The sequence below is a fragment of the Pagrus major genome, chromosome 17, assembly GCF_040436345.1.
Source record: "Pagrus major chromosome 17, Pma_NU_1.0".
NCBI classification, from domain to species: Eukaryota; Metazoa; Chordata; class Actinopteri; order Spariformes; family Sparidae; genus Pagrus; species Pagrus major.
Window position 1 is genome coordinate 20,100,792 of NC_133231.1, and position 23,372 is coordinate 20,124,163.

The 23,372-nt window shown below is 41.4% G+C and overlaps 1 protein-coding gene and 3 non-coding genes across 4 annotated transcripts; all 4 read left to right on the forward strand.

The window, feature by feature from the left end:
- Positions 1–27: 27 nt before the first annotated feature.
- On the forward strand, positions 28–22,738 carry ncapd2 (non-SMC condensin I complex, subunit D2). The gene is made up of 32 exons (XM_073486172.1): positions 28–137; positions 669–788; positions 911–986; positions 1,069–1,127; positions 1,223–1,398; positions 1,843–1,985; positions 2,494–2,621; positions 2,820–2,943; positions 3,059–3,206; positions 4,838–5,035; positions 5,116–5,250; positions 5,340–5,427; positions 6,873–7,077; positions 7,210–7,328; positions 9,052–9,252; positions 9,338–9,512; positions 10,426–10,510; positions 10,698–10,834; positions 13,326–13,458; positions 13,678–13,753; positions 13,837–14,052; positions 14,150–14,310; positions 16,379–16,490; positions 16,632–16,755; positions 17,332–17,487; positions 19,380–19,557; positions 19,671–19,765; positions 19,954–20,034; positions 20,540–20,723; positions 20,803–20,971; positions 21,080–21,199; positions 22,458–22,738. The coding sequence occupies exons 2-32, from the start codon at positions 671–673 to the stop codon at positions 22,538–22,540; spliced, it is 4,203 nt and encodes a 1,400-aa protein (XP_073342273.1). The 5' UTR covers positions 28–137; positions 669–670; the 3' UTR covers positions 22,541–22,738.
- Positions 1,442–1,753, forward strand: LOC141012696 (small nucleolar RNA U85). The gene has a single exon (XR_012180400.1). It is a non-coding gene; the product is annotated as a small nucleolar RNA U85 (small nucleolar RNA).
- On the forward strand, positions 4,045–4,363 carry LOC141012697 (small nucleolar RNA U85). The gene has a single exon (XR_012180401.1). It is a non-coding gene; the product is annotated as a small nucleolar RNA U85 (small nucleolar RNA).
- On the forward strand, positions 5,493–5,814 carry LOC141012695 (small nucleolar RNA U85). The gene has a single exon (XR_012180399.1). It is a non-coding gene; the product is annotated as a small nucleolar RNA U85 (small nucleolar RNA).
- Positions 22,739–23,372: the final 634 nt, after the last annotated feature.

Consider the following 23,372-nt stretch of genomic DNA (forward strand, 5'->3'; position numbering starts at 1 on the left):
AGCTCCAAGCTTTGGCGCGATGTCCAAACAAATTTGAAAGTCAGAAGATTCAAACCGCTCGCAGACGGTAGACAGAGCGGACTACACCGCGGTTTTAAAGGTTTTAATTGTGGCCAACGGAACTGCCGGCGTCAAAGGTGAGTATTGTGTTTCAAAGTTAGAAAAACAATTGCTGAATAAGTTGAAGTAAAGACGTTTTTGTTAAATAACAAAGTTACAGCTCACAAGTTGAGCAACACAGCTGCGTTAGCCCAGCTAGTTAGCATGCTAACCCCTAACAGTAGTAGTTAGCTGACTGCTGTGTGTTTGACTTGCTTCATTCACAACAACAAAGCCAAACTGTTTGGTTACCAGTATTGAAAAACTTGTAAAATAAAGTCAGCCATAACGGCTACCATGTAGTGTGCAGGTTAGTATCGTGTGTTTTTAATTAGGCTCTTTAGCTTCCCCAGTTAGCATAAAGAACAGATCAAAATATAGTTAACAGTTAGCTACTTGTTGATATGATGAACACACATCCTAACGATACCTGGCTAACCATGTAGCCACAGTTCAAAGATGCATCCGCTTGGCTCTAGCGGTACATTTCTTTACGCTGCTAATTAAGTAGCTAGTTCAGTCAGCGCTGCAATTGAACTAATCTAATGCTGCCTTTTTTCTTGACTAAGGGATGTCGTGGGACTTTTTCGTGCCCGTGTGCGTGGGTGACCTGGTGAAGACCGGGGGCATCAACCAGTACGTTGTTCAGGATGTGGTGCCTCCTAAACAGCTGCCTCCCTACCTCAGTAGTAAGTAGTGAACCTACACATGTTTTGTAGCTTTTTCTACAAAACATGTGTACACGTGCTTTTTTCGTTGGGGGTTAGTGTCTAATGTTTGTTTGCTAAGGATTTGTTTTTTCCCCACACAGAATTCAAGGCATCACTGAGAAGCCAGGGTCCTTTGTGTGTACTGGAACACTTTGACACAGGCTACAGCGTACTACAGTAAGTATTTATCCTCGGTTCCCTGCTCTAGTTTTTGCTTAAGGACCCCATGACTATAAAGCTACTATGTTTTCTTTTCAAGGCACTATAATTCAGTGGAGCTGGGTGTGAAAGAGGATTTGCTGGAATTACTGGTGCAAGGTTAGACCTTTGTTTCTATGTTTAAACTGATACAAATGCAACCTTGATATGCATGGGTGATCACACACATTGTCTGGATTATTTTCCACTTTCAGTGGTTAGTGGCCTGGCTGCCACCCTGCCGTCCCTTCTCGTCTCCACCTCTGTCACAGCCGCGGAACGCAAGGAGAAACTGAATGCAGTTAAAATGAGTGTGTACCTGCTCTGCAAACTCACTGAGACCCTTGAGAGTGACTCCTGTCGACAGAGTATCATCACAGCACCAGGAAAGGTATGGTTTGCAGCGAATTGTTCTGTGTTTAATCATTTTAAATGCCCACTGATGAGATCATGGCAACTTTAATGATCCAGTCAGACCAAGAGGTTGTCGTCTCTAGCTTGCTGTTAGATGGGTAGTCTTGGAAGTGTAGTGGAGTTTTACTGCACTGCTGTAAGGGCCCATCAAAAGTAAACATGTCACCTTCTTTAACCTCTGACCCCCCAAGAGTAATGGGATGGGACAGGTAGGAGATGTCAAACAGTGTGTGTGTGTGTGTGTGTGTGTGTGTGTGTCAGTTGGCAAGAGGCTATAGTCTTAACAAAGTTGGTTTGGTGGGTATGAACTACTCTTTGGTAATCTGAGGGCATGTATTATATGTCAGTTTTAAGTAATATGAGTTTAGTGTCTATGAAACTTAACTGATTGAATTTATCAGCTTTGGTCTGTCCTGCACAGGGTGGTAAAAAAGGCAAAGCAGGTGAAGGACTGCTGCAGTGGGACTCGGAGAGAGAAAAGGTGCTGCAGGCCCTTGTCCAGCTCCTCCAGCTGGATATCCGTTCCCTCTGGAGCCTCTCCCTGGTGGAGGAAGAGTTCATCAGGTACCCTGCTGGTGGGGAGCTCTGGGCAAAAGTGCAGTATTAGGCTTAGCTGGTTTAATTCGGTTAGTTGGTGTAATTTCCCACTTTCATCTCCGGTTCTCTGCCCGGTCTAGACAATATTGTATGATATTGCCTTTCCATTAGTAATGTCACACCAAATCTAATAAAGTTAGATGATGTTGTAACTGCATGAAATTGCCTCATTTAATGCTTCCATTTGGAACACTTCCTCACAATGTCAGCTTTTTATTTTCAACAGGTTTTGAAGTGACTGTTTCCTATGGACAAGATTAGTTTTTTGTTTTCATGTCTGCGCTAGAAGTTCTTAATACTTAAGCTTTTGGCAAATAATCATCAAAAACAGTCTGCCTAGTTCTTTCTAAACAATAGAAAACTTTCTGTACGGACTTTAGAATTCGACATTGGCCTCAAGTCGCTTTTCATGCAGTTTTTACCTCACAACATGAACAAACTTTGAATTCTTTGTTCTCTCACTTTTCTCTCTTAGCTGTGTGACGTGCTGCTGCTACAAACTGCTTGAAAACCCAACCATCAGCCACGTCAAGAGCAAACCCACCAGAGATTGTATAATCCACCTGCTGGGGGTGCTAATCAAGAAGTACAATCACCTCCTGGGTTAGTCTCTCAGTCACATTCTGAAGCTGTAAACAAGATTTATAAATGAGGGAGCATATCAATCGTGTCAGTTTCAGGAGCATTATGTATAAAGAGCAAACAGCAGAAGAACATTAACTCATGTTATTCAGTATACATAGCTGATTTAGGTTGCAAATTACTTTGATTGTAGTGTATACTCTCGCTAAACTCTTACAGGTGCAAGTGTAAAAGTGATCCAGTTGCTGCAACACTTCGAGCAGTTGTCATCCGTGTTTGCCCAGGCTGTGTCTGTGTGGAGCACAGAATATGGAGTGAGGGCTATCATCGGGGAAGTAATAAGGTCAGCATGCATATTAAGTTACAACCAGCCATCCTCTTTGTAACTCTGTTCATGGAAATCTGATTTGTTCCCCTTTTCATAGACATTTGTCTTGTTATTTTTCCTGATCCTTCAGGGAGATTGGTCAGAAGTCGAGCGAGGAGCTTGCAAGAGAGGGGTCAGGGGTCAAAGCTTTTGCTACCTTCCTTTCCGAACTCGGAACCCTGGTGCCTGAATTAATGATCCCCAACATCAGTGTGCTCATCACACACCTGGAAGGAGAGGTACTGCACGCTGAACATGTTCCTGCTAATGTTGCATTATTAATTTACTGCGTCTGACCTGAATGCAAAACTAGCGTCCTTAAATCAATAGAAACCTGCTGCTACATTGATATGGCACAAAGGTTAATGCGACAATGTAAAGTGGTAAACCTTAATATTAATGACTCATCACTATGGTGTGTGAGCAACATGGCTGCTCATGCAATGAAAATAGTCCCTATGAGAGCACACACACACAGTTTGATTGAGTTGGGAGATTTCCATTCCCCATAAATCACTGTTCTTTGTGCCCGTCAAGACTTTCTATGTAGAGGTTTATGTAGTCTGGGAAGGACTGAGCTGTTTGGTCCATAAATTTCATTAACTGCTGTTAAGGCCCAGTCGTTATCCTGGGTCGTGATTGGCTTGTGCAGTAATGTCAACACATATATTAAAAAATGACACAAAAGAGAACCAAAAGAAGCAGAGTTCTTTCTCTTTTTCGTTTTCTGTGATAAGAGAGTGGTGGAGTGTTTTCTGCTTCACAGGGTAACAGACCACTAGTCACACAAAAAGGCAGTGACTTCACAGCACCCAATAAAGTTTTAGACAGCCTTCAAGTTTGAGTTTGCATTTACTATGAAGTGACTCTGAAGAAGGAACTTGAAAAGCAAAAATGTAATGTGTCGTGCTTAAGAAGGAATTGTCAAGTTTTTCTATTAGTGTGACATTGCACCACTCCTCAGATGGGACAAAATGAGCTTTGTCAAAGCACAGACTCTTTGAATTCTAATAGAATTGTCTCTTTCACACACACCTTGAGTGTTTTTTTTTTTTTTTCAATGTTCAGTCATCTTTTGCCCAATGATGAGACCAAGGCGAATACGAGCTCGCTGAATGAGAGTTGGGTTCTTCTTGCCTTGAGTGGCAGGTAATCTTGGCAGTGCAGGGGAGGATTCCTGCTCTGCTGTAAGGGCCTGCCTACAGCGACCTGGCTCAACCCAAATTATTCTTCTACAGTCACAGTGAGAGTAATTGCTGGGAGAAGCCTGACAGTGTGTGTGTGTGTGTGTGTATGTGAGTGTGTCTGTGTGTACGTGTGTGTAAGGCAAGGAGTTCACCCAGCTCTCTTTGCCATTCAGTTAGTAATGAGTTGCCTCTTTGGTAATCTGAGGGCAAAAGTCAGAAACTCATCTGGACACAAAATAATGTTTATTCTAAACTGTTTATTTTAATGCAGGGCTGCAGCTTACAATTATTTTCAATGGTGATTAATCCGTCGATTTATTAATCTGTTCTTTTCTTGATTAGTTTTTGTTCTGTAAAATGTACGAAATGGTGAAAAATGTTGATCAGTGTTTCCCAAAACCCAAGATGACGTCCTCCAAAGTCTTATTATTTTCTACAAAGATATTCAGTCGTAGAAAAGTGAAGAAACCAGAAAATATTCTAGCTTTAATCAAATAATTTGACCTTATTTTCTTCAACAACAGAAAAATAACACAAAACAATTAAGTTAGAAATATAAATTAATCTTAAGTTTTGCTGTGAAATATGACAACACATAAATCCTCATGAAAAAGTCTGTGATTAATATATTACTGATACAAGATTCAATGATGAATTATTCTCCATTTCCCATGTTTTTCCAGAGCCACACAATGCGTGTTGCGGTGTGTGAGGTGCTGGGAGAGATCCTTGTGCGGGTCCTCTGTGGTGACGGCCTAGACGAGTCTGGTAAAGCTGATCGCGACCGCTTCTTTGACACACTGCAGGAACATCTGCATGACACACATTCCCATGTCAGGGCACGTGTGTTGCAAGTCTACACTCGCATCGTCAACAGCAAAGTATGTTTTCAGACTTTTAATGTATCTGTAAATGCATGTTATCTAAATCTCTCGGTAACAAAAAGTGTCTCTGTGTTTAGGCACTGCCCCTGTGTCGGTACAGTGAAGTGATGGAGCTTGCTGTAGGACGACTGATGGACAAATCTATAAATGCAGTGAAGAGTGCCATCCAGTTACTGGCAGCCTTCATTGCACACAACCCCTATAGCTGCAAGGTAGATAAAAGCATCTTTATTTTCACCCAAAACAGCAGAAATGTCTCTTCAGATTTCACAATCTCACCAGAATATCTTGGTTCTTTCAGTTGAGCAGTGCAGATCTGAAGAAACCGCTGGAGAAAGAGACTGCTAAACTCCGAGAGTTGAAAGAGAAACTGGAGGGAAAGGCACCAGGTCAGGATGAACCCTGTCTTCTTTCAAAAAATGAAGTTTCATTTTCTTCATACTGTGTCACACTTGCCCTATGATGAGACCAAGGCGAATACGAGCTCACTGAATGAGAGTTGGGTCCTTCTTGCCTTGACTGGCAGGTAATCTTGGTAGGGTAGAGAAGCGTTCCTGCTCTGCTGTAAGGGCCTGCCTACAGTAATTTTGTCTCGCTCCCAAATTATTCCTTTAAAGTTATGGTGGAATAATCACAGGGATGAAGCTAACAGTGTGTGTGTATGTATGTGTGTGTGTGTGTGTTTGTGTGTGTGTGTGTGTAAGAGGCAAGGAGTTCACCCAACTCTCTTTGTGGTTCAGTCAGCCATGAGTTGCTTCTTTGGTAATCTGAGGGCAACGAAACTCAGAAACTCATTTGAACCCAACAGACCAGGTCTGTCCCCTAAAAAAAGAAGAATGTACACATGTAACTTTCAGCCACATCACACAGTTGGTAAAATTCTATATTTTTATTAAGTGCCAGGAGTTAATTTATTAGACAAAGTGCTTTAAGTCAAAAGTTACCAGGTATCGAAAGTCTTGTGGTTGTATATGCACGCAAAAAAACTTTCCCACTGGTCTTTGAATGCTGGTGAATCTGAGGGAACAAAATCAAGGCATGACGTTTTTGAAAATAAACAGGGGTCGTTGAAAGTGTTTGAACTTTTATATTTTGTGCTAGAACTGAAATTGGAAGTTCTTTTGATATTTTTGACTTAATGTTAGTAAATAGGTTACATTCTGCTATCTACAAGTGTCTTCAGTTTTGTATTGCCATCACTGTAACACAGCACAGCAGAGAATGCTTCACACATTCAAGCCTCTCTTATTTTGTCTTACTTCTTGAAAGCCTGCTAGTTCTCATAATGAAAATTCTCAATGTTGTTGAGAAATTATCCTTGATCCGTGTCTCAAACTATGCGGTGTTGGATCCTTGAATTTTAGGGAATTGAGCTAGGGACGTCGTCAAAGTCTTCAAATTTGATATTTAAGAAGTTGAAGGAAATCTGGCTTTGTTTTGTTTTTACACAAACTGATCCTCCTGTTATTTGGGGGAAAAATACTTTTTCGAGGTGGGAAAGAAGATTCACAATTAATAAATTAAGCTTCAACCAGATAGCCGTTCCAGCCGCTGCTAGAAATCCTTTTGATTTTGGTTCTTTATTATCTTTAGTAAAAACATAACAGGAAACCCTTACATATGATCAAATGGTTGCACTCCAGAGCACAACATTACAGCCTAGATTTTTAACCCCATGAACAGTTGTTTTACCATCTGGTCCTGCTGCTAGTTGATTTCATTTGAAATTCCTTTTACGCCCATTTTTCCTCTGAAATTGTCTCTGTAGCTCTACCTTAAGTCGTCATTGCCTCATTGGACCTTTTTTTCCCTCCTTTCCTTTCTTGCCTGGCAGTGGCAGTGATTAAAGCATCTGAGCTGTGGGCCGCCATGGAGCCCGAGCTGCTTGTCACTGTCAGGACAGAGCTGGAGCCCACAAGTGAAGCAGAGGACGAGCAACAGGAGGACAATGGCAGAGATGTGGAGGAAGAAAAGGAGGAAGAAGACGACAGAGCCACTGCAGTGAAGATTGCTCAGTACCTTCGTGTCAACAAGTACAGGTGATGCTAATCACCAGTGTTGGCCTGGGTAAAAGTTGACTCAAGTGTCACTACCTGAAGGATGTTTTTCACCCACACTGTCAATTAGCCAACAATTTGATATGTGAAATTTCTTGTTTCCCTCCTCTACAGGAATGCTGTGCGTCTTTGTATAAGAGCTCACTCCTGCTTCCCAGAATCTGAGATGTTTGCCTCTCTGTCCACTCTCACCCCTGAGACTTTAATGAACACACTGGCTCTCATCTTCAAAGGTAAAGCCCTGGCACTGTTCATCTGAGACATTTCTATCCAGATATACTCATCAGAAGTGCTCTCTGATGTGAGTCTTAATGGAAGCAAGATTGAACACACTTAGGGGGCAATTCTTTGTATTTCCTCTTGTCTAAAAGGTAATATATAAAATCAGTTTCCTTCAGTGTCAATTCATTACAGTACAGGATATATTTTAGAACATAGAGCACTACACCACCATCTCGTTCGTGATATATTTCATAACACTTGATGACTATGATGAGTATGACACAACTTCCACCAACGCTATGCTGCAGTTTTACAGTCATGTCAGATGATACACATGTCGAGTCGCTACAAAAAGTTGCTATCATTACATAAAAGAAGTTAGCAACCTGTTTCACATCACAATACTGAAACAGGACATGTTTAATGTCTTTTCGAAGCCTTTTTGTTATGACTGTTCTGGCATCCAACAGGTCAGGTGGGGACGATTGCTAATCGCGGGTAGGAGCGCTTCCTGGGTTCAAATTGAGTCTGTTAGAGGTGCTCTTTGGATACAAATACATGTAGACACAAAAAAAATCCCAAGAAAACTCCAAGGCACTCTGTTTAAAATGATAAGTGTTTTGAGTCCCTGGCGAAGGCTTGATACTGAATCACGTTGGAGTTTGTTTTAAATTTCTAAGACCATGGCATATAAAGGCATAAAGGCATTTTAATAGGTTAAAAGAATGCCTTGGAGTTTTCTTGAGATTTTTTATAATTACCTGTATATGTCTGCTTTAAAAGAAGTCTGTCTCTTTTCATCTGCAGGGTTTTCTCTTACAGTCTATATATAAGTTGGCTATCATAAGAGTTTAAAAAAAAAAATCTGAGCAAACTAAGTGCTATAAAACTAATCTATAATCCATAAGCAAATGGCACAACACAGGAGGGCTAGCCCCTCAGGTCAAGTCTCTGCTTTCCACTTAGATCTGAAGGAGAAAAATCATTCCTTTGAGGCCAACAATGTTCACATCTTGGCCAGAGAGGTCAGATTGGGGGAAAAAAAGGGGTAAAAGAATCCATCTACGTCAAGCTAGAATGACTCTCTTAGTACAGCATTGTAGGTGTCATAAGCCACCTCCTCTGTTCAGAGTTCCCTCCCCAGACATCTTATCCATTCACACCTGGGCTCACCTAGCCCTAGCAACCCACATGAAGGACGGTTGGGTCAATGGCCCTAATGACTCTGAAACTTAGAGTGCACACGTGTCCTTCACGTCTCTGTAAGGACACTCCCATGGAGGGTTTAAAGCCTGCAACTCCCCTCCAGTTAGTTAGAACTGAAGAAGACCACTTGGATGAGAGGTGAAACATCTTCAAGAAACTGAAACAAGTTCAGTTGCCTATGATAGAGCACTTCATCAACTAGCAGAGTATACCTTCATATACATTTAGTATACACTGGCCCTGTAATTCTGACAGACAGAAAAAAATTAGACTACTGTGCAAAGGCAATCAAAATTTGACGTCTCATTCCTTAGCGTGCTCTTAATGTAAGTTTAACACTTCTTCCTTACACACACTAAAAGCCTCTTGGCCAAGAGAATAGATTTGACTTAATTACTATACAGCAGCTGCAGGAAGTGTTGAGTTATTGAGCAGCAATGGAAAATGGTTTATTAGTTGAATCCTAGACGATTGCTTTTCAACTTACTTTGACATTATGTTCCCTTATTTAATTTTTTTTCCCCTCAGGCTCTGATGAGGACACCTCTGAGCTCAGTCAGAACTTACCACCAACCCCACAGAAGGAGGGAGAGAAGGAGGGGGAGGATGGGGAGCTGAAGAAGCAGGAGATGCTGGTGCAGTACCTGAAAGATACAGAAACCTTCGCCTTACAAGTGGAAAGAGCAATCTCTGTCATTAACACCATGCTCTACTGGAAAACCACTTCAGGTAGAAGGCAATATTCACCAGAGTGCGAACCTATTCAAACTTATTTAATATTTTCACATTCATCAATTGAAGTGTTTGGTTCTAGTGGTCCAGGAGGCTGTACAGTTCTGCGTGACGGTGTGTGAGTTCAGTGTTGCCAACTCTGTCAGTGGGGTGAGAAAGATGTTGCCTCTGGTCTGGTCAACGGACGCTGCCATTAAAGATGCTGTGGTTCAGGCCTACAGGCGCCTGTATCTGAACCCCCAGGGGGACTCAGTCAGGTCTGTAAAACTCTTTCACACATAAGTGACTATTCATATGTGACGAATATGAAGAGCTGTAACAAGTACACAAGCTGTTCATCCCTTCTGTGTGTTGTTAATTTAATATGATTTCAGCTATACGATTGTGATTTAGCTGGGGTGTCACGATTTTGCTTCTAAATGAAAAATAAATCTAAAAATCAGGATTGGCGATTCTCCCTGTATTGTTTTTTTAGTCCAACCCCACCTACTTGAGCACATCCAAAAAAAGGAAACACTTCAAAGACAACACACCTAGCTTACAGGTAATCTGCAGCTGCACTTCCAGACATTTATCCTGTGTGCACAAAGACAGTCCACTGACTGGAGGTAACTCCAACAGCGTCATAGATGTTGGGTTAATTTTCTTTTCAAACATCCTTTTATTGATTTGTTTGGGAAGAGGGTTTACTTGGGACAGATTGGAGAAACCGAACTTTGTAAGAAACTAAATGTTGTTTTTTTTGTTGACATTGTTCTGCAAAGAATTTAATGGCTATTATTCAACACCACAGCTCAGGACAAGCAACTTGACTGGTGCTCGAAGGCATAATGCTGTGCGGCGGTAATTCTAGTTTGTAAATATTATTTAATCTTGCCTAACCATAACCTGCAAAAGCCACCAGGATAAAGTCAAGCTGTTGTTGTGAAATACCCCTATCTTTTTATAGAGATTATGAAAATGTTAATGGAAGTTGTCCAGATTTGATAGTGTAACAATAGTGTAGTGGTCAGTGCTGGGAACATTTTTCAAACGTGGCATCTAACTCTGGATTTAGAGAAACGTGACACCCCTACTAAATTACTAGCATGCCATATGGGCATGAAAGCAAACCTAAAAACACTTGTTACAGATTTGTGTTCTTAAAGTAGCTGTCTCATCTTTAATTAGGACGAAAGCCCAGACTCTTGTGGACAGTCTGTCTGAGCTGATGGTGGATGCATCTCTGGGAACAATCCAATGTCTTGAGGAAATAGTGAGTAACATTTATTACTCTAACATGGATTATTTCTGTGTGATAGTCAGATATATGAGCACAACTATGCAGAATATTGAGGGACATGTTTGTACCTGCCATGAAATGTATACATTTGTTTTCTTTACTTCTTTTCTACTGTATTTTTTGGGGTTGTAACCAAACATGTTTCTGGGTGTTTCTTCAGGTGCAGGAGTTCTTTGGCAGTAGCAGCAATCTCCAGTCCACTGTAGTGCAGGTGTTGTGGGAGAGGTTTACTGGCAAACGAGAAACGTCTGGCCTAAACAGGCGGGCTGCAGTGTTACTGCTGGGCATGGCTGCACGGTAAGAACACTAGACAACTTTCAGTTTGCTCCTGAGAAATAATCTCCCCTTTGCCAAGATGAAGAAACGGTCATGCACGTTTACTAAATGAGAGGTTTTAACTTTTCTTTGACTGACCGGTAATTTTGGTAGCATTTTCTACTCTGCTCTAAAAGAAAAGGCCAAAGTGACTCAGTCCCTCCTACTCAGGCTGTGTAGAGTCAGATGAGTTGTTAAGTGGTCACAGTGTGTGCATGCATTTTGTTTTGTGTTTAAGCCATGGAAATGTAAAATTCAGTCAGTCAAAATCTGCTTGATTCGCACCGGTGTTTTGATCTGAATCTAGATCTAGAGGGTGTTACAAAATATTGATACTAATCTATCGATTTGCTTCTTTTCGGTCCGATGAATGAAACACTGCACTCACGCTGGCTTGCCTCTCCTTCCCTTTTCTCTCTCCCGTTTTCTCTCTACCAGCAGCGTTATCTGCTTTATTCATCAGAAGTACGTTTTTTATGAAGTCGGCCAAAAAACATCTTGTGTTTAGGATTTGTTTTTTCCACACAAGATTCCGTTGTGACAACAGCAGGTGAGCCACATGTGGAGGAAGAAGCTTGTTAAGTACGCAGCCAATCAAAAGCAACGTGCACTGAACAACAATGAAACTACAACATTAAATAGGAGTGGTCGCATAACAATCAGTATGTTTACAGGAGGGATGTTATACCAGAGAGACACACTCTCACTCTCTTTCTGCAGAGCATGTTAGATTCACAGTAGATGGAGAGAGAAGGCAGGTTATCCACTATTTAATCAATCGTAGATGGCATTGCTCTCGGATGGATAAAAAAAATAAAAGTGTGAAATGCTAAAATGGGTTGCCAGATATACTTTGGCGACTGTTGGTATACCTGGGTGGCCCGTCTGAGTAAAGTTTGTGTGGGGAACCACAGCAGAATCGCTTCATCATCATTTGATTGTTATCATGGGCAAGGTATCATGAATTGTTTCGTGCAATACTCTGATTCCCACTCCTAATTTGGATACTGCTCTGTGCCAACACAGCTCGTGTTGATTCACTTTCTCATTCTGTTCACGTTGTGCTCTGATCTCATTTTGCACACACTACACAGTGCAGTAGAGTAGGTGGGGATGTCAACCAAAACAAATGCATCAAAGTTGTATTATAATTAGACATGATGGTCTACAGTTTGTATTGATTTAAATGTTTTTTTAAAAGGCAACATAAGCAACTGTATTTGTTATGGTCGTGCTTTCTGGTGCTGTGCATACTTATGACTTGTTTACTATGGATGTGGGAGAGGTGTGTTGACGCAAGAACAGATTTAAGTGGAGCTCTGCTGAGGAGTGTGGCAAATTTCAGACTGAGTCATGATGTTTCTGCAACACTGAGCGGTCCATTCTCACAACATGGTAAATTGCATTTACATGTGGCTGATGTTACAAATTATGATGGGAATATAATCAGATTTTTGACAGAGTGCTATGGATGAGAAAATGCATTTCATCTTGAAGCAACAGTATTACTCATTTTGAATAAACTCAGTATTACTGGCTATCAAGTCATATAGAAGTTACAATAATGCCCAATAATGTGGCAGTCTCAGTAGCATGGCTTTTCAAATATACTTTCTCTAAACCTCATATTGGTTTATTTCTGTTGTGACTTGCAATAGCATTTTGATTGCACATTAATAATCTTTAATGAATGAATTACAACTGATGAGGTTAGTAATATTTTTGCCCAAAAAAATTTTTTAGATCCGAATTCATACTGTATTTAAATGCAGGTATAAACTGGATGTTATCAATTTAAATGTTTTTGCCCCGAGAATAAACCCTCCCTGTCTTATATTAAAATGAACGGGGTGCTGTTTCATCTATTGGCAGAGAAAATCTTATGGTTTTTTTTTTTTGTTTAAGTTTGGTTGACTACAGTTTTAAAGCATGTAAAATCTTAGAAATTCTCACTGCACAAAGCCACTTCCTGCTACATTCTGGTGCTGCCTCAGCTACTTGACATTCAGCAAATCCTCTCATTAGTCAGAAAACAGGCTCAGCCTCGGCTCCTCTTCATTGTAATCGAAGTCACGACCATATAACTAGGCTCCTTGCCAGTGTATTTCTCTGAATATATATATATATATATATATTTTTTTTTAGTGTTCCCCCTCAATCTACCTCAAAGACTGCCACTGCTGTAGGGAAGAGTGAGCAAGCAAGAGAGTAAAGAGAGACTATCTGTAATCCACCCACACTGCTGCCTCTCTTCATCCAGCCGGCAGCATTCATAACCTATTAAATCTTATGTGCTTCTCCTAACCCATCCTCCTACACGCATTATCTGGGCAGCAGCCTAGCACTGGCAAGGCCAGCGCACAGCAGTTGGGGTGATATAGGGCAGAGATGTTATTACTTCCCTTTGCATAATCGCATGATCATTTGGGAATTAAAAATATGTATGTATTTTTTATGTATGTGAATCTTACAGGGCAGAGAGAGAGGTGGTCCTCAGTAATCTGGACACTCTTTGTTCCGTGGCTCTGGGAGAAAAGGTGACTGAAGACTTTCTTCTGGCCAGAGACACAGTAATCACCATCTGCAGCATCACTGACCACGTCAGGGTAAGGGGACACAAACCACGGTTTCTTCGAAATCACTTCTTTATTACCAGAGGGCCACATTGATTTGAGCCTGTTGATTGAGTCAGTAGGTCAAGCATCTTCTCTTCTACAAGAGATTTAAAACTAAAACCTCCATCATTTCCAATTAGTTAACTCATTAATTTTTGCTTTTTGCTGCTGTATGAATCTTTATTTATTGCACTTATTACATACCACCAGCAATCAAAAGGCGCTCCATCCAGACTGCCCCAGGACCATCAGCTTTTCACCTGCCTCACACAGGCTGTTGCCGAAGGTAAATGCTGACAAATGTGCCCTTTGTTGAGATACCACTATTGGTTTCTTTCCTCTGACTTGGTCTGTTGGTACTTGTTCAAGGTGTGGTGATGGAGGACCCATATTGGCAGGGCTTCATGGAGCAGGCTGTCCGTCTCATCTACTTCCTGGCTGAATCTCCTGACCAGCTGTGCTCCCGGCTGCTCCAGCGCAGCGCTCGCCTCTTACTAGATCAGATTGCAGAAGGCGGCGAGATCAACAAGGATGCTAGCCAAATGCAAGAAGGATCTCAAGAGTCCAATGAGCAAGGTGAACAAGGTGAGTCCCAGTGTGTCTCTGTCTACTCGTTGTAACCTGTCCCAATGCGCCTTGCTCTCTCAGCATACTCCTAATCACATGTGTTTCTCTACTGCAGTGAACTGTGTGTGTCTGGCCCAGCTGTTGGCTCTGTGTGGCTGCGTGGCTTTCTGGCAGGTGTCTCACCTTGAGCGCAGTGTGAGTGCTGAGCTGCGGAGGAGGAGAGGAGAGACGGAAGAGAGGGAGGAGAAGGAAAAGGGCCCGTCCAGCAAAGCTAAGGTAATGAGGCTGCAGATACATGTACATAACACCCGAACAGTTGTATAAAACAATGTAGTACAATGTCCTTGAAATGAAATGGTACCTTGGCTAAAGTGGAGTGTGCTGTGCCAAAAGTGATGTCATCCACCTCTTGTGTCCAGCATGTAGACTACTCAAGTCGCCCCAGCACGTGGTCATGCACCTACCAATGAGAGACTACATGCCCACTTTTCATTTCAATATGGACAACTTCAAAGGTTTTTTTCTCACTTTGGAGAATACAAAAGTTTAAAGAGGCACCTGTAGAACTAGATATTATTTCATTACAATACACAGTATTAATTAAGTCCTTCCCCATCTCTCTTGGTTGCCCATACAAGTTGTTTAATGCTGCTGGACTGTGGATTTCTGTGTTAAGGACAGTCCAAAGAATGTGACTTTATGCACGTTCTCGAATGCCTAACAGAGAACAGTAGTAGCTAACATTAGTTGGGAATTGGAGTCAGTTTATGTTAACAAACGATCGCCTTCCAGCAAATTACATTTGGATAAATAATATTGTGCCAGCAGAATCAAATTGTTTGATAATATTCAACCATCATAGAATACATTTTTAAAAATACTTTACTTCCATCTTTACGGGGACTGTTAAACAGAGACAATTCTTCTTCTGCTTTGAGGAGTATGTCAAAGAGTGTGTAGTGATGTTTTGTTTATGGCGTTCTTCTGGTAAACGTTGTTGACTTCTTGCTGCTTCGCAGAATGTTTTGTTTGTATATCCTATGGTGTTTTCAGTGAATGATATAGTGGCTAGCCGATTGTCTTGCGCAAGCGTAAACAAAGATATAATGTACTACAGTGTTGAGTTAAAACTATAAGTTGATTATTTGATTAGTCAATCGATAGAAAATAAATCAACAATTATTCTGACGATCGATTAAGCACTTGAGTCATTTTTAAAAATGCCAAACATCTGATGTTCCAGCCTCTCCAATGTGAGGATATGCTGCTTTTCTGTTTTCTATTATGTTTACTGAATCTTTGGTTTTGCAATGATGGTTATGTAAAAATGATGTGGCATTTTATAGACGAAACAATTAATCGGTTGATCAAGAAAATATAATCACTCATGAATATAATCATTAGTTACAGTCCCATTTAAGTTCATATTGTATTTACTGGAGTCTTATCAGGTGTCACCTAAATGTCAGGTCTCTGTTTTGTTTAGAAGACCTTCTGCAGACACTTTAATGTTACAATGAAAACAAAACAACCCCCTGTGTGTTGAAAATCAGCAGGATGACTAAACAAGGTTTATTATAGTGGCACAGTCAGATGAGTGACGGCTCATAACTGTTCAGCCCATCAGGGAGCAGGAAGGTAAACGTCGCCTTAATTAGCATTAGAAGTTTTTCACATTTTTGCCTAGATAAGCAGAAAGTGGCTTCACACGTAGAATCATACCTTGCCAGTTGGTGTACCTGCCAGGAGGAGTGATTGTCCATGCAAAATGCCACATGAGTGAACTGAGTTTCATGTTTAAATACTTTTCCCTATCCTGTAAAAACGTTCATTATTGGAATCCCTTATAGCCGCCTTTCAAATCTATTGGCAGTACTTCATACAAAAAATCATCCACTTAATATCACTAAGTATCACTTTAAGCCTCTTTAAGCTGCAGTCAGACCCAAATCCAGCAGGTGAAATTTATTGCATGATGTAGTGAAAAGCAGAAAGACAGTAGATGGTCAAACATCACACAGTCTCTGACCTTAGTCTCACTACAGCCAAACAGTTTTCTCTGCTGTTTGTATTATTTTGCCTGCAGTTGTAAAACCGCGATCAACAAACATTTCCTGAATGAAACTGGCTAGACACTTACAGAGCCTTACAGTTTTGTTTTTTAGAGCTCAATCAGATTGATACAAATATGTCTTGCCCCGTTCCACATAGGAATGAAAGGGAAGCAAAATACATCTGTGCTATTAGTGCAGTGTGTGCTACAAGTCAGAAAGCATCACGTTTCATCATGATGTTTCTTAGAGAGAAGTGGCTGTTTTGTGAAGCTTTTATGTTTTTCCAACAGCAAGCTGCTAATGAGAGTGCTATGGAGGAGGAGCTGGGGTTGATGGGTGCCTCTGCTGAAGATACAGAGGCTGAACTCATCAGAAAAATCTGCGAGACTGAATTACTTGCTGGTAATAAAAACCTCTTTTCTTTTGTTTTTCTGCCCCACATGAAACTGGGTTTAATACCCACTCTTCCATATTTTGATAATACAGTGCTTTCATATGTTTCTATAACATCTTCTCCCCACTGTCCTCCCTCTACTTGTTTAGAGGAGAACCTGCTGTGTGCGTTCCTTCCCCTGCTGGTGAGAGTCTGCAGCTCCCCAGGACGCTATTCCCACCCACAGCTCACCACTGCTGCCTGCCTGGCACTCTCTCAGTACATGATGATAAGGTTAACACTTTTTTATTGTTCTTTTACCATATACGTAACACTGATGGATTTTTCCATAACTTCGTCCACTTATTATTATATACAGTGAACAGTCTGTATACAGTTGAGACAAAACGTCACCAGTTCATCCTCCAAAATGATCATAAATTTGACTCATCATCATTTTTGTGAAATGACAAATCGATTGTCAAAATAGTTGATTAATCAATTGTAGTCCTATATTAAGCAAAAATGCAAAAAACACTAATTGCTGGTTTCCTCCATCTGATATTAAATAGGACCTTCCAGTCTTTTTTTACATTAGAAGCTTTTGTCGATGTTTTTGAATGAAGCTTTGAACGTCATCATCCTAAAATACATTTAAAATCCTCAATTTCAATATAGTGATTCATTGGATTAAATGAGTTGCCAAGTTTTTTGTGTGTAACAATTTACATAATTTTCTTTAATAGTGTTGAAGCCAAAATAGAAAATTTTGTTTAAATGTAATTTATGGTGCTCTAAGATTGCTGCTAGACTGCCCCGTTAAAGGTTTGCCAAAATGTCTAATTCTGTGATTTCGTTATCCTTTGTCAGCCCATCAGCATGTGAAGAAAACATCCGTCTCATGTTTACGGTGCTGGAGCGCTCTGCTCTTCCCGTGGTCAGGGCAAATGCCATAATAGCCCTGGGAGACCTCACCGTCCGTTTTCCAAACATTTTGGAGCCCTGGACACAGAATCTCTACGCCAGGTAATGTAATGACTGCAATATAAAGCAAATTTGTCATTTTCATAGCAGCTCAAGCTCATCATCCCCAATTAAGACGAACATTAACATCATATTCGTAGCTTGTTTTGTTATAAGGAACATTCTATGCCTGGTGGCTCAGCTGAGTGGGTGTGCTGTAAATGACGTTTCCCCCTCTGCTTGTACACTTGAGCCATGTTCATCTGGATCCCACCACCACGATGTCTCAGTGTGTTGTTCCCCTCAGCCACTGAAGTGACGCGGCTGTCACAATGCTCCACTGAGCCACATGATGGGAAAAGTTTACTCTTTCCATCAGGACTTTATAATGGGGTGGGGGAAGCTAACTTTTAGATGATCTATGTGGGCAAACTCTTGATTTCTGCCTCGTATTCTGACCTCTTTGGTTGCCACAGAAACCAGCCAGAGCTTCATTCATGGCCAGTAGAAAAGACAAACCCCCAGGGGTGAACTGGGGTGGAGCCTTGGACATCTTAGACACGGGCACTTTTAGACAACGAACAACATAATTACTATCTGTGATACAGATTGTGACTAAAACCAATGACTAGTGTGTTGTAATTATACAGACCGGTTGGGTGAGCAGAAGGGAATGATTTGGGGTCAAGACAAAGGTTCGACAAGGGTTGAAGCTTGTAGGTACGCTTTAATTTAAAAACCTTTAATGGTTTCCGTGTGTTTCTCTACTGTTGCACTGTTTCCCTACAGCCAACACAGAAGCTGTAGTTTTATGAAGAGTGGTATTAATTATAATAGTCGATAATGTTCATATTGAGGTGTTTCAGAAGTGTAAAACATTGTTCTTTTTTTTTTTTATGCGTCATTGCCCTTCTAGTGTTTTCTGCCTGATTAGTATTTCATAGCGTTCCCTAATTGTCTCCCACACACCAACACCTCCACTGTTCTCAAGGCTGCTGCCCTGGAGCCTCCTGATAAGCGCATTAAGAATTAATTACCAGTTCATTGCTGTTGTAAGCTCCTGCATTGGCATGTGGAAGTGCCATGTACGGGTGTTTGATCCTCTGCCAGGAGTCTTGCACTTTGGCATAAATGAGAAATGGTTAATGAGTTTCTTTTGTTCAGTGGTTTTGGGCGAGGGTAAGTCTAAATTGGTCTCCGAATGCTGTCAGATTGCCCTGCCACAGCCTGTCCAATCCCATTGTATTCAGCCCGAGGCTGTGACAGTCGTTTGGTTTCAGTAACGTTCTGCCTAATAACCCAGTCTAAACGGAGAGCTTAATTGAGACTGGAACTGGGAAATAACAAATGCACAGGTGGCAAGAGTTTGGATTGTCATTATATTTTGCACAGACATTCATGGTGCCCAGAAGCTGAAATGTAAAAGGACTTTTGTGAAACAATTTGTTTATTAAATTGGTGCTTAAATCAGGTAGGGCAGAAATATTTACCACATCATGATACAATGTCTATCGGTGTCTTATCCTTGCAGTCTTGCTTTCTTGGAGATTTGTTGTGATGACAGCAAGCACATTACAGTAGATACAACTGAAGTCCACACGTCCAGTGGGTTTCAGCCATTGCACTCTTCAAAATGTGCTCCACCAACTTCAGTTCAGAAAATTGGAAATAACCAAAATTGTGATGGAAAATGTCGTGTTCACATAGGACGCCATCACTCGTAGTAAAAAAACGATTGAGAAAATAGGTTTTCTGATTTAGTTAATGAATTTACATGGTAAAGTTATACCCGCTATATATGAGCATATTAGCCATGCTGACATCAGCATTCAGCTCAAAACTCCACTTTTCCAAGTTCAACCTTCCAGAGCGGCTAGCATGACTGTAGACTGTCATTCTTGGTACAGAAAAGGCAGCAAATTATTCAGGCAGTAATTTCATATCCTCTTCTCCAGGCTCAGTGACGAGGTTCCTTCAGTGAGGCAGACAGCTGTGACAGTTCTAACTCAGTTGGTGCTTAAGGATGTGCTCAAGGTCAAAGGTCAAGTCAGCGAGGTGGCTGTGCTGCTAATTGACCCTGAGCCTCACATTACCAGCCTGGCCCTGAACTTCTTCAATGAGCTTGCCACCAAGGTACACACACACACACACACACACACACACACACACACACACACACACACTTCCTTAATGGAGCCTGAATAATTGGGAGGGTTTTGAACTCTGTTCTTGGTGTTACCCATCAGGACAATGCCATCTACAACCTGCTCCCAGACATCATCAGTCGCCTGTCAGACCCAGACAGAGGCATCCCCTCAGAGGACTTCAATACCATCATGAAGTGAGTTGGATGGCTTTTCAGTACATGTCGAGTCCCATTTGGTGCCTTCGCCCGCAGAGGGTTTGTCCACACTGAGCAGCACTCAGCAGCCCCGGGACAAATCGTGACTTGTTTAAGGAGGAGGAGAAAATTGACAGTTTTGCTATTTAGTGGGCTTTGTTTAGATGCTGTATTGTGTGTTTTTTCAGACAGCTATTCTCCTACATCACCAAAGAAAGGCAGACCGAGTCCCTGGTAGAGAAACTGTGTCAGCGCTTCAGAACTGCCAAGTGAGTACATCTCCACCTCCTTTTTTTCTCATCCTCACACCTCTGACCTGCATCTTTTCTTTCTTTTTTCTTTCTTTGTGTTTCGCTGCTCATTTCTGAGTCCATCCTGCAGTATTTCATTTGTTCAACATACACAGGGGTGGACACGTGGGTAATTAGAGGGTGTTTTCAGTGAGTGACCTATCACATACACTCTGACATCTTATTCACTCATTTTGTCATGGAAACCATCTTCCCATGTAGTTGAGGAATGTAGGTAGAACAATCGGCCTGGCCAGGCTTCGGTCTGCCTCTGACTCATGCTTCATCCATGCTCAAAGGAAGGACATTTTATATTACACAATGGCAAAGTGAATTTAGATACAAGAGGCTCCTGGTAAATGAGATTTAGTCCAAATGCCAGGGCAAATGAGCTTTTATGTTGAGGATGTAGAATTTATATGCATTTCACATAGTTTCTAATCAGGTTTAGTCCCGATGACTCTCATCCTACTTCTCTCCTTAGGACGGAGCGTCAGTGGTGCGACGTTGCCATGTCTCTGTCTCTGCTGTCCATGTGTGAGCGTGGTTTCAAGAGGCTGCAGGAGTGCTGGGAGTGTTACAGTGACAAGTTAACTGAGCCTGGAGTCTACCAGCCTCTGCTCTCCATCACCGCCAAGCTCCGCCGTGGGGCCAAACCTCAGTTTAAGGTGCTTTATGCTTATTTATGTTTTTTGTTATTTTGATGTAATCTTTGTGTTTACCAAGGGTAATGTCTTGTTTCTCCAGGCCCAGATAGATGAATTTGAAAAGCGGCTGACGGCGGTTCACACACGCGGGCTGGAGAATGTAGAAAGTCCGGAGATGGATGAGGACAACCAGAAACAAGGAGGACCCTCTGAGAGGACGGTCGTGCAGACACCTCTGGGCACCAGGGGTCGAACCAGGACAAAGAGAGGTCGGTTCTCAGAGGATTTGGCTGTCAAGGGTCCTGTTGTGTGCAAACGTGCATGCAGGAAAAAATGGTTGTTGTTTGTCACAAGCATTTTCTCGTTTTTTGTTACAGGTCAAACAAAGCCCTCCGTTTCTAACCGCGGTGACGACAGTTTTGTGACGCCTCAGAGAACTCGCAAGTCCAAGAAGCCAGTGGTCACCTTCAGCAGTGATGAAGAGGAGGATGAAGAGGGTGAGTGCCGCCACAGAGACACAAGGATTCTGTCTTTCAATTCAAATTCTCATTTTCTACAATTGATCAATTAGTGTGATGATTTTCATTTTAATATACATAAAATATATATAAATATATATTTTAAAGGCTGCAGCTACCAATTATTTTTATTATTCATAAAAATTAGTCCCATTCTCCATAATTAATTGGCTCAAAAAATGTCAGAAAATAGTGAAAAATACCCATCAAAGTTTTCTAAAGCCCAAAGTGACGTCTTTACTTTGCTTCTTTTGTCTGACTTATCATCCAAAACCAAAAGACATTCAGTTTAGTGTGACACAAGATGAAGAAAAGCAACATATACTCAGTTTAGAAGCTGTAATGAGTCATCGTTTCAGCTGTTGGTTTGATGTGTAGAATTTAGGTGATTATGATCTGGCACAAGTTAGTAATACTTTGGATCAATACAACAAAGTTCAGAGTTTTCGGAGCACTGAGCTGAACCACATGAAGAATCTGGAAGATTTAGGACTTTTACTTTTTACACTGAAAGTGAGCAGTGCGTAGCAGCAGTACTAATCCAAGATGTAAGGATGCATTTGATAGAAAGAAAGAAATCAATCTACGAATTACCAAAGATAACTTCAAAATAAAATAAATTGGTGAGTTATGTTTTTTTAGTGGTGTTTATACATGGTAAGGTTTTCTTTTAATAATCTCCTGTTTAAATTATTATTCACAATACAGTAATTGTTCTGTAAATTCAATGAAATGCTCTAAGATTAGCATATCATACCGTACTTCATCACATTTGATTATTTTCTTTTATTTGGAACTTCCACACAAACAAGAACTGCCTCACATGACACGTTAATTAAAAACAAAAATGAAAGCTTTCCCGCTCTGTATTTACAATGTCACTCTCCGTAGTTTCTTAACACTCTGTTCTGTGGCAAACCAGCTTAGAGGTGCGATGCCACCACTAACGTGGTGTGAGAATGTGGTAAGCAGTCCTGCTGCGCAAATCACATTACATGCAAGGCAGCTGGATTCACAAAAATCCCAAATATATACAGCAGAGGCACAAGGGATAGCTCCCAGTGGAAACGGTATTGCCAAGTCTCTTTTGTCGCACAGTGTACATTATCATATCGCCAGACCCTTGTTCAGACTTAACACTTGAAACCGTTCCTGGGCCCAGATTTGTGGCCAACTAGACAGTCCAGGACAGCATTATTTTGCTTTCTAGACTTCTTATCTTTATTTTCCCCATCAGATGCTGTAATGGCAGAGAGTGAGACCCCGAAAGTGACGACACCCATCGCCCGCACATCCCGACGAGCTCGCCTCAGAAACTGATCCATCTTCTGTTGTCTTGTTTCCTTTCTGTTTCCCTTTCAAGCTTGCATTTTTACATGTTTTTACTTTTTAATCTTTTTGTATATTTCTTTTAAAGATATTGGCATATAGCAACAAACTAAAGTAGTCTGATGATGTATCTAATGACATAGAATCAAGACTTGTTTTTAATAAACCTGTTTCTGGTTTTCATAAGAAGTCTACGGCTGTCTGTGTCTGTTTGAGCTGCGTCACTCACCGAAGAAAACTCCAGGGGCTGACACTGACAAATGTCTTGAGTGTCCGCTGGTTATGTCAAGTAAATTTATACCATCATTCAAGCGGCTTTGAATGTCTTGAATGTATGTGTTTGGACAGCGGTGTTTAATGGGTTGTCACAGCTTGCCCAGACAGAATTACTACCCCACATGCTTCTCCACTTCATTTTCCTCAATTTTCTTTTCCTTTCTCACAGCATGTTCTGTCATATCAGATTCCAGTCTCTATTGGCTCTATTCCTCAGCAGTGAGTGTGGCTGCATGTTGTTTATTTACAATCTTTTTTTTACCCTCTTGTTCTGTCTGACACATTTGCTGTTGCCTAGTTGGCCGCCTCTGTTCTCCTGTAATCAATCTCTTTTGTAGGTCTCCCTCCGCTCTTTCTGCCTCCCTCCCGTCCTCCTACTCTCCGTTGCCTACTTCTCCTCCAACAGCTCTCCTCTCTTCACTGACATCTCATGCACGGTAGTTTAACCCCCCCCTTCCCTCCCCTCCCCACATCGCTAATCTCTCTCCTTTTCGCCTACACCCTCTCCCACACGTTGTCCTCTCCGAAAAGATGAGAGGGGTGCATT

Excerpts from the sequence above, each read along its gene's own strand:
- ncapd2 (XM_073486172.1), top strand. The coding sequence starts at position 671 with ATGTCGTGGGACTTTTTCGTGCCCGTGTGCGTGGGTGACCTGGTGAAG. Across the intron at positions 5,251-5,339 it reads ACAACCCCTATAGCTGCAAG|TTGAGCAGTGCAGATCTGAA; the intron begins GTAGATAAAAGC and ends TGGTTCTTTCAG. Across the intron at positions 7,329-9,051 it reads ACTGGCTCTCATCTTCAAAG|GCTCTGATGAGGACACCTCT; the intron begins GTAAAGCCCTGG and ends TTTTCCCCTCAG.